Source organism: Stegastes partitus, unplaced genomic scaffold, assembly GCF_000690725.1.
Source record: "Stegastes partitus isolate 25-593 unplaced genomic scaffold, Stegastes_partitus-1.0.2 Scaffold1267, whole genome shotgun sequence".
Taxonomy (NCBI): Eukaryota; Metazoa; Chordata; class Actinopteri; family Pomacentridae; genus Stegastes; species Stegastes partitus.
In genome coordinates this window covers 6,493-17,496 of record NW_007578998.1, presented here as the reverse complement: position 1 = coordinate 17,496, position 11,004 = coordinate 6,493, and the positions used below count along the sequence as shown (strand labels likewise).

The window sequence follows — 11,004 nt, the reverse complement described above, 5'->3', positions numbered from 1 at the left end:
TTAATATTGCCACATTATTTATTTTTATTTTATTTATTCTTCTTTTTATTTCCACTCTTATTGAACTATTTTTGTAGTTTTAGACTCTCACTGCTCCACAGTCAGGAGCTCCATACGGGACATTATTTATGGGTCCTGTTGTCCTGCTGTTGGACTATAATTCTGTATTTTAGTATTTCAGAACGTCTTCGTGTCCGCTGACGACTTATTTCCACGTTTCCCTCCAAACCCACGGCGTCACTGACCTCCGTCTGCTTTACGCTCCGACAGGAAGCCGAGGGTTCGGTGCCGGAGGTCAACCCTGTGGCTCTGCTGCCCGTCATCGCCGACTTCATCCGACTCAAAGACCCCCACATGCTGACGCTGGAGGTGTCCGGACTGGCCGCCAAATACCCCGACATCAGGTACGGCGCTCAGGTGTGACGCATCAGGACGAGACGTTTCCTGGTCTGGAATAAACAGAACATGAATAATAAATAGAGTAGAAGAGCGTTGAAGAGCAAAAAGGATTAAATGTGTTTAATGTGTGTATGAATGTTGTGACGCCGTCCAGAACAAACATTAAATAAACGCTGAAAACCACATCATGTGATCATTAATGATGTGAAACATAACTGACATTATCAAATGAAATAAAAAGAAGTGCTGTTATAAAACAAAAAGAAGATAAAAAAGGGACGTTATTAATAAATCAAGTCTGTTACGGGATAAAAAAAAAAAGATTTAAATCCTTCACTCTATGAAATGAATCATAAGATAATAAAAAAATGACATTAAAGAAAAAAATATCCAAAAAAAGTCTGAGATCAGGAAATAAATGTGGATATTAAAAAAGCCACGAAGACATTTTTATTTAAAAAATGAAATTATGAAATAAAGAAATGACTTAATAGTAAGAAAAATTCAAATAAAATGAATTTAAATAGTAATGAAATAAAGTAAAAGCTGCTTTAAAGTGACATGAAATTAAAAAGGCAACCTTAGTAAATAAAAATCCACATGAAAGGGACATTACTGATTAATTTTCTCATTCATTTTTATTCTTTTATTTTTTAAATTTTGCTGCTAATTGTGAATTTCTGTCTTTAGTTGCACCTTTGCTTTTTGTGCATCTCTATTTTTATTTGGATTTTTATCTTCACACGTCGTATTTGTTGATTTCTGAACCTGATAAAATAAAATGTAATGTGAAATTAAATTTAAAAAGCTGCATTAAAGTGATATGACACTTTATAAAAACAACTTTCTGAAATAAAAATCCACAAAAAGGGACGTTTTTTAATTTATTATTTGATCTATTTCGCTGTTAATCGTACGTTTGTGTTTATATCTATTTTTTGGTGGTCATGTGCGTCTCTATTTTTATGAACCTTTGGGTTTTTATCTTTGCACTGAAATACGACGCCTCTTAAAGATTCTGATCAAATAAAATGAATAAAACATGAAATTAAATCGTGATGATTTGAACTAAAAGCAGCCCTGAAGCGACGCCGTAGGATGAAAACAGACGTAGAAACAATATGAAATCAAACAGTGATGAAATGAGACGCTGATGTAGAAGAACTGAGCACGAGCAGCAGCCTGAAGTTCAAGGATTCAAGGCCTTTAGTGGTCAGTTATACCTGGTGTAACGCAGTGAGATGCTTTGTGCAAAAACAAAAACAGTAATAATAAGACAAATAGGAACAAAGAATAAAACACACAAGACATAAACATTATATGAATGTATGCATATACATATATATGTATATATATATATGGAGAGAGAGAGAGAGATAGAAATAGCAGAAACAAGTAAATCAAATAGTCAAACAGTGCAAAAAGAGAATAAAGTAAATCAGATAATAATGATATTATATACATGTATATATATATATGAGGTGAAAGTGCTCCGTTTGACCTGCAGACGTTGGGATCAGATCCAGTCTTAATAATATTAATATATATAATAATAATAATATTATTACTCTCGTGTCTCTCAGCGACGAGCACGTCTCCGTCCTGCTCGACATCCGGGGAGACGTCTCCAGGGACGTCCGGGGCTCGGTGCTGGACCTGCTGGAGCAGAGCGCCCCCCCGCTGCCGGCCGGGTACCGGCCCATCTTCACCGACATCCTGGTGCCCCCGTCCACCATGGCCTTCTGCCTGCCCACCGCCAAGTGTGCGTGAGGCCGGATCGGGGTACTGATCAGACTCTGGTGGACGTATTGATCAGTCTGAGAGGCGGCGACTTGCTGGTTCAGGTCCGTGCTCCTCTCAGTGATCTCGTCCTGCAGGAAGCAGCAGAACCAGAGATTCATGGAGCTGGTGAGCAGAGTGACGTCATTTAACCCTCTGAACCACAGAAGCTTCACACGTTTCAGAACTCAGTCAGTCCAGGTCCACCTCAGCGTGAACACGGCCACACTCAGTCCAACACGTCAGTTTGTCTTGAAGGAGAAACGTGAAGTGATTCTGATGAACTCAGACTGATTGAATGCTTTAATCACATGATTCGTTTGAGGACCTTCAAAAAAAAAAAAACCTGGAGTTCTTCAGGTTTTGCATTTTCTGGCTTCGATGAGTGTTTTAGTTTTACTTTGACGGGACATTTCCTGGTTCAGAGGGTTAATCCAGCCACACGTTTTCCTTCCTCCTGCTGCATTCATCAGATTTTTTTTATGAGTTGAAGGTTTGTGTTGATTTTCTGACATCCAGGCGTGTTGGTGACGTTCGTCCTCCAGCTCCATCCTGCTGCTCCCTCTGAGCTTCGTCTGGCCTCTAGCTCTTCATATTAATCCCGTCCTTCACCACTAACTCATCTGAGCTGTCCTGTCTGACGTCTACCACTGGATCACCGGCTCGCTGAACAAAACTGGAAACTGTGACACATCTCAGGCAACTTCTGAACCTTTTTTTTTCTCTCGTTTCTGAACAGATTCACATTTAATGACCTTCTGTTGTGGTTTCTCCGGCTGAGAGTCCAGTTTAGTCTCAAATCCGGTTCATGTTCATGAAGCAGCTTCTAAGTGGCCTTAACAGAAGATCTACGGACCAGAACCGGGCTGCTGGGTGGTTCTGAACACATAAACCTGTTATTTGTCCGTTGAATAAACTACGTAAAGTGTCGACTTCCTGTTTTTATTTGAGGAAACCTTTGGATGTTTCAGATAAAACTGTTTGACTGAACTTTAAACGGACGAATCAGTGTGTGTCCACCATGTTTATCAGTCAGAGGCCCTGAAACAGAATCAAAACGTGTTTCTAACGTCACAGAGCTGATTAAACCCAAAGTGTTTGTGTTTTCAAATAACCAAAGACTGAACAGAAACTGACGTTTATGAGTTCCATGATGAGACTGAAGAGTTTCTGACTGAATCGTGTTTTTCTTTGAGGTTCTTCCGTCTGAGGAGCTTCAGCTGCTAATTCTTCTCTCAGATCTCCTTTAAAGTCACGTTTTCATCGCCGTCGTTTATTCTGCGTGTTCTTTGATCCGAGGTGTGAAATGTATTTATTATATTTATGTTTTATTGTTCTGCCTCTGAAGCACAACGTGAAGCGTGTCACATAAATACGTCAATAAAGTCTTCATGAAATCAGCATCATCGTGTTGTTCTGATTAGAAGCTTCTGGATTTGATCGTTGATTATGTTGCTGCTGTTTTGCTTCATTAGTTTGATTGTTGTAGAAGATAATTAACAAATAGAATCTAAATAATCACCACCATGGGCTGCAGGTGTCTCAGTGGTTAGCATCGTTAGCATCGTTAGCTAGAAGGTCGCCGGTTCCCGTCCCGGTGAGGACACCCGGGATCTTCCTGCGTGGAGTCTCCATGTTCTCCCCGTGCAGCGTGGGTTCTCTCCGGGTTCTCCGGCTTCCTCCCACAGTCCAGAAACATGCTGAGGTTAATTGGTGATTGTAAATTGTCCGTAGGTGTGAATGTGAGTGTGCTTGGTTGTCTGTCTCTAAGTGTAGCCCTGTGATAGGCTGGTTACCTGTCCAGGTGAACCTGCCTTCACCCTGAGTCAGCTGGGATAGACTCCGCCCCCCATGACCCTGGTGAGGATGAAGGTGTAGAGATGATGGGTGGATGTTTTTGTGATTATGTTCAACAATCGTGGGAGGTTTGTTCTAATGAAGCTTCATAGTGTTGAACATTATAAATAGAATCAAACTGTGAATTAAATGTGGAAATATAAACTAAAAAATTAAAATAAATAAATTGAAATATATGTAAATAATATGTTACTCATATATATTAAATATATATATTAAATTATAATTCAATTATTTAACTTAACTTACTGTTATGACTCTATTACAATAAATACATTCTTTGCAGGACTTTATCATTATTATTAATATTATTATTATTATTGATTATAGATTGTATTATTATTTATTAAACTATTTTTAAAAAATGGTCTGTGCTTTGTTTTTCTCAACACTTGTTTCATGACACAGTTTTTTTTGTCCTAATTTCACTTTTTATTACTTTTTCTTTTATTTTTTCTATTTCATCGCCTGAATTTGTTTTTATTTTTTCATTTTCTAAACTTCCGGACAATCCCAGTTTAGTTTTTTCATAATGTCAGTTTCTCTGTTTGTTTATTTATTTATTTAAGATGAAAATATAAAACGTTTCCGGATGTCGGTCACGTGGTCGGTCATGTGACCCAGAGTTCGTGACGTCGCCGGGCAAGATGGCGGCTTCCTTCGGAGCAACGCTGTTTCTGTGAAGCTGGTTTTTGATCCGCGCGTCTCATTATTCTGGTTGAACGCAGCCGTTTTTAGTTTTTCTTCTTCCTGCGGTTCTTGTTCGGCTGCAGCCGACATGAAGACCTTCTGCGGGAGAGCGAACCCGAGCACCGGAGCGCTGGACTGGGTGGAGGAGAGCGAGGAGTACGACTACCACCAGGAGATAGCCAGGCAGGTCCCGGAGGGATGCTCACAGGGCTGATGGGAGGCACACAAGTTTAGTCCCCCAGAGTCCGAGGAGGTTTTCTGACAGTTTGACCAGAAATAAACAGGAACAGTTCAGAGTCAGACACGTTGTGATTCATTAAACCTGTGAGATAAAAGTTTAATCAGAGAAACAGTCCGAGCTGTGAGCCACTGGGATACAGTCAGAATGTACATAAAAAGTACAAACTTTGAATTATCAAAGCTACAGAGTGAAAACTGTGACCGACTAATTTATGATTATGAGATGTGGTCACAGTTTAGATTTGTTTAATCAGCCACATTTCTGAATAAAAAGTTCAAGCTTTGATGTACAAAAGTAAAATTATCATCAAAACTAGTAAATTATGAGAGAAAAAGTCAAAGTTCTGAGCTTAGACAGGAAACCTTTGACCCACTAAGTTCAGCTTATGAGACAAGTTCAGAGTTTAAAGGATGAAGTGATGTCATGAGATTTATTTATGAAACCACAATTATGAGCTTAGATTTAAAGCTGAACGAACATTCGGCTGATTCTGTTCTCGCTTTTAAAACACATTTTTGTCAGAGAGCTTTCCCTGATTTAATCTAAGTTCTGTTTTATAGCATCTTGTTCTGTGTTTTCTCTGTACTTATTTTATTTCAATTTTAAATGTATTTTTTGAAAAGCACTTTGTAACGTGTGTTTTGAAAAGTCCTCTATAAATAAAGTTTATTATTTATTATTTAGACTTAATTATTAACAAAAAGCATCTAAATTATTGAATTAAAAAGTCAAAACTTTGTGCTGCTAAAGTTCGATTATAACATAAAACATGATTGTGTGACCGACTAGATTAAAATGATATGAAGGATGTGATGAACGTGTGGATTTATTGAACCATGTGTAAGATGAGATTAAAGGAAACTATTCAGCTGAAGAAAAGACAGAACCGTTTGTCCTGTTGTTGCTGTTTTGTGTAGAATCCTCTGATCGCCGTGTGTTTGTGTTTCAGGTCGTGTTACGCCGACATGCTGCACGACCACGACAGGGTGAGAACGTCTGTCAGCACTTTGATTATGTCTGTCGTTAATGTTAATGATGAACCAATAACACAAACCTTCAGTTTGACAGAAAATACAGCAGGCTGGAGGTCAGACGTCCCGATTATGAGATAAGAATAATAAAACGCATTTAGACTTTATGAAGTCGTAATATGAGATAGACGCTGACTTGGTACGTACAGTTTAGACGATGCAGAGTCACATTTTAGATTTAACATTGTTCTAAATCTGGCCTGGAAACGGAAAAGATGAGCTAAGAAGTGAAATGCTTCACTCTCTACGTGGCTCACTGTCCGCTTGTTACGACAAAGTTAAGACTTAACATGTCAAAGTTATGGACTTAAAGGTGAAAACAGTCACATAAAGAATACATCTGAATTATGACCTAAGAAAAGAAACTCTTGGGCTCAGAAGTTAAAAACATGGACTCACGAGTCTAAACTGTGACCTTCTGAGTTACAAACATGAAATACAGTAAAATCATGACTTGTCTGGAATAAAAAGTCAAACTCTGGGATTAAAACGTGAATATTTGACTTGAACGACCAAATGATGAAGATGTTATGAACTCAGACTGTTTGTCAGATCATGTGAGCACGTGTTTGTCTTCCAGAATCAGAAATACTACGAAGGGATCCGTTCCGCCGTCAGCAGAGTCAGAGCTCGAGGCCAGAAAGTCGTCGTCCTCGACATCGGAACAGGAACCGGACTTCTGTCCATGATGGCCGCCACCGCCGGCGCCGACTTCTGCTACGCCGTCGAGGTGCAGTTTAAATAAAGTTTACTCTGTCGACATGCAGTTTAAATAAAGTTTATTCTGTCGACGTGCAGTTTTAATTAAAGTTTATTCTGTCGACGTGCAGTTTTAATTAAAGTTTATTCTGTCGACGTGCAGTTTTAATTAAAGTTTATTCCGTTCAGGTACAGTTTAAATAAAGTTTCCTCTGGAGGAGCAGCTCTACTTTCCATCCCGTCGTATCAATAAACTTCGTTCTGGGTCCTGCAGGTTTTCCGTCCGATGGCCGAAGCCGCTCGCAGCATCGTGGAGAAAAACGGTTTTTCAGACAAGATCAAGATCATCAACAAACACTCGACGGACGTCACCGTGGGTCCAGGTAGACGTCTCCAACCGTTAGATGAGAATGGAAGCGTTTCCAGCTGCAGAATCCTTCTGTCCTCATTTAGCTGACGTCTGTGAGAGGAAACCAAAGTGTTCAATCAGATAAATAAACAGGAATGTAATCAGAATGTAAACTCTGATTAGAGTTCTTTTGTTAAAACGATTTCTTTTACAAATAATTTCTTATTTCAATCATAAATTTAAATCTCAGAAAATATTCATTTTTTTCTCTTAAAATTATTATTTTTTTTATTATTGGGTCCATTTTAATCTCAGAGAAAAAGCTCTTTTTGTTTTTTAGCTCTTTCATTTTATTTAGTTTCCATTTTAATCTCAGTCTCACAAATTTCCTACTTTTGCTTCAGAAAAATGTTTTTTTGCTCTGAAAGTTTTGAGTTTTTGTTTCAGAAATGTTCCACTTTGATCTCAGACATGATTCCAGTTCTTTGCTCTTAATGTGTGATTGTTTGTCTCTTTGTAACTGCGGGTTGTGTCTGCAGACGGAGACATGCAGGAGAAGGCCAACGTCCTGATCACGGAGCTGTTCGACACGGAGCTGATCGGTGAAGGAGCGCTGCCGAGCTACGAGCACGCTCACCAGAACCTGGTCCAGGTCAGAGTTCACGTCCACGTCCTGCTTAATTCATCGGATTCAGTCTGCTGACCGCTGAAATACCTGAAAGTTTGTAGTTTGGTTTAAGCTGATGAAAAGAAAATAATCCACTGAAAATATCAGAGGTCCAGAAGCTTCATCAGGTTAAATCCTCCTGATGGATCCAAAGACTAAAGAAGAGAAAATATATATATATGTTATTAATTTTACTTTACTGTCAGCTTCACTGCCGGTTTTACACATTGTTTTTATATTTTGTATTATTTTTATTTTTACATTTTTTATTTAAATTATTATGTTTTTTTATTTTAATTATTATTATTTTATATTATTTTTATTTTTATTATTTTATATTATTTTAATTTTTTTTAGATTTAATTGTTATTGTTTTATATTATTTTTATTTTTTTAGATTTCTTTTATTCTCGTCTATTCCAGTCACTTTTATTTCCAGTCCTTCAGGCCCTGCTTTACTCTCAGGCTGTTTACTGTGATGTTCTGACCGTCCTGTGGTGGAACACGTTCCCTCTAAAGTTCTACTCCTTGCGGTCCGGTGCAGGCGGGCTGCGAGGCGGTTCCTCACCGGGCCTCCGTCTACGCTCAGCTGGTGGAGTCGGAGCTGCTGTGGAGCTGGGCTCAGCTGCAGCCGCTGGAGGTGGACGGCGCCCGGCTGGCGGCGCCGCCGGCCGTGGCTCGCTGCGCCGGGGCGCACTCGGTCTGCGACATCCAGCTGAGCCAGGTGGATCCGTCCAGCTTCACGCCGCTGGGCCCGGTTCTGTCCATGTTCAGGTAGGAGGAGGAGCTGGTTCTTCTTCATCACCATCATCATCATCTTCATCAGCACTAACAGCCTCCTCCTCCCGTCAGCGTGGACTTCAGCAAACCCGTCAGCAGCTCCTTCCAGGCCCACTGCTCCCAGTTCACGGCTCGGTCCGGCGGGCGGGCTCAGGTGGTTCTGTCCTGGTGGGACCTGGACATGGATCCAGACGGGAGCATCGTGTGCAGCATGGCGCCGAGCTGGACGTACCGGCAGCCGCAGGACGCCCCGGTGAGGACACGCCGCCTTCAGCTTATCTAACAGCAGCTTTAGTCAGAGGTCCAATACAAACCGGATAGCTTCACTCTACTGTCCCATGAGGGAAGGTAGGCGGTACCGAGCAGCTGAAGGGACACAAATCAGATGTTAGAGTCAGGACAGAAGCATCGGGTTTAGTTTGAGCTCCAGCAGAAGCAGCCTGAACAAACCCGACTGATCCTCAGTAACTTCAACAGGACAGAACCGGTCCAACGTCTGCTGCTGCCGTCCTCTGACTGCTGTCTGTATCCTCTGGTTTTGGACTTTTAAACCGTTTACATGCACCAGCTCTATTTATTATGAACCCACACTGACTCTGGTTCTGACTCTGGTTCTGATCCAGACAGGACGAGTGAGACAGGAGTGAATAAAGCTGCTGCTGGCTGGAGGTCAGAGGACCAGTGTAGGAGGCAGTTTGTTGAGTTGACAGATGAACATAGACGTTACCAGAACCAGAACCAGAACCTCATGCTGCTGCCGTGTGTTTCAGTGGAGGGACCACTGGATGCAGAGCGTCTACTTCCTGCCGGCGGAGCGCAGCGTGAGCGAAGGCGACGAGCTGCGTCTGACCGTCTGCCACGACGACTACAGCCTGTGGTTCAGCCTCAGGTAGACGCTGCTGCAGCACACGCGTGTAGAACGCAACACGCAACACCAGCATCAGCAGGAGGTCCAGGGAGACCAGAAGCAGTCATCAGATTCTGCTCCGACGTCATCGATTTACTTGAAATCATTTGAATTAAACATTAGACTGGTACCACTATGATCCATCCCATAATACTGATGCTACCAGCTGCTCCCAGAGGACATGAACAGAACCAGGTCCAGTGTTCAGACTGAGACACCTGGATGGATGTAGAACTGATCTGGTGTCGGGTTCTACCAGAACCCAGATGTGTTCTTCCTCCATCAGTTAGTCAAAACTACTGTTATCTATCCAACATGAGTCTGAAATAGTTGAAGAAGACGTGAAGGTCGACCATAATTACCGACCAAGTGTTGGAGGTTCCACCAAAAAAAGATGATAAATGACTCCATACGTTCAGAATATCATGAAAACATCCAAAAATACTCGAATATTGTCCAAAATGCCTCAAAAATGATCCAAAATTACACAAAATTGCACCGAATGATGCAAAACTAGTTTAAAATGACAAAACTTTGTCCAAAAGGACTCATAAATGATCCAGAAAATTCACTCAGAGTGACGTTAAAATGACAAAGATTCAACTTAGAATGACTCAGTAGTTGTCAGTTTTAGGAAAACATGGTGCTGAACAGAACCAGGTCCAGTGTTCAGACTGATGGATGCAGAACTGATCTGGTGTCAGCTTCTAGAATATTTACTGAGATTAAAGAGATAAGTTTAGAAGAAGAACCACCAATCCACCATCAGAGAACCTGACCTGGAGCCTCCTCTGTGGACTTGAAGGTCCTGGAACTCTGGTCAGTAGATGAAGGTTCTGCAGGTACAGGACCAGGTGTTCTGAGGAGGTTCTGGGGGAACATTCCTCAGATTCGTTGACCCAGTTTCTGCTTCCAGCCCGCTGAGCTGCCAGACCGAGGCTCCGCCCCCTCGGCCCTGCTGCACCTGTCAGGCTCACCTGGTCTGGACCCGGCCACGTTTCGGCGAGCTCAACGACCGGCGGCGGACGGAGAGCTACGTGGGCGCCCTGCGGCAGGTGAGTGGATGTGACGGCATCGGCTCCGTTTAGACCTGGTTCTGATAAACGCCGAGCTAACGCGGCGCCATGTGGATCCAGGTGCTGAGAGACGACGACGGCGTCTGTGTGTCCGTCAGCGATGGGAGTCTGCTGCCTGTGTTCGCCCACATGCTGGGAGCCAAGAAGGTACGTCGGCCTCACGGGGACGAGCTGCAGCTCCACAGGTGAACATGATCCACTGATTGTGTCTCTCTGCTCAGGTGTTCGCTCTGGAGAGCTCCAGGATGTCCAGGCAGGTGGTGGAGCAGGTAGGCAGCAGCATGATGCTTCTGGTGCCACGGTTTGAGAAACAACAAGTGTACATGATGAGATGAATCGATTTATTTCACCCCAAGAAGTTTCTGGACGGGCTGCAGGTGTCTCGGTGGTTAGCACCGTTAGCATCGTTAGCATCACAGCTAGAAGGTCGCCGGTTGGCGTCCCGGTGAGGACACCCGGGATCTTCCTGCGTGGAGTCTCCATGTTCTCCCCGTGCAGCGTGGGTTCTCTCCGGGTTCTCCGGCTTCCT

At 42.3% G+C, this 11,004-nt stretch overlaps 2 protein-coding genes across 2 annotated transcripts in view; both read left to right on the top strand.

The window, feature by feature from the left end:
• The window catches only part of exoc3l1 (exocyst complex component 3-like 1), an 18,557-nt gene extending 14,976 nt beyond the window's left edge, over positions 1–3,581 (top strand). The window contains exons 14-15 of the mRNA XM_008297979.1: positions 271–404; positions 1,983–3,581. Coding sequence (XP_008296201.1) covers positions 271–404; positions 1,983–2,169 — 321 coding nt within the window. The 3' untranslated portion in view covers positions 2,170–3,581. The remainder of the gene's footprint in view (positions 1–270; positions 405–1,982) is intronic.
• A 1,110-nt stretch (positions 3,582–4,691) lies between these two features.
• The window catches only part of prmt7 (protein arginine methyltransferase 7), a 12,124-nt gene continuing 5,811 nt past the window's right edge, over positions 4,692–11,004 (top strand). The window contains 11 exon segments of the mRNA XM_008297978.1: positions 4,692–4,908; positions 5,916–5,952; positions 6,578–6,727; positions 6,971–7,079; positions 7,585–7,697; positions 8,257–8,486; positions 8,565–8,745; positions 9,263–9,406; positions 10,338–10,454; positions 10,536–10,622; positions 10,697–10,744. Coding sequence (XP_008296200.1) covers positions 4,814–4,908; positions 5,916–5,952; positions 6,578–6,727; positions 6,971–7,079; positions 7,585–7,697; positions 8,257–8,486; positions 8,565–8,745; positions 9,263–9,406; positions 10,338–10,454; positions 10,536–10,622; positions 10,697–10,744 — 1,311 coding nt within the window. The 5' untranslated portion in view covers positions 4,692–4,813.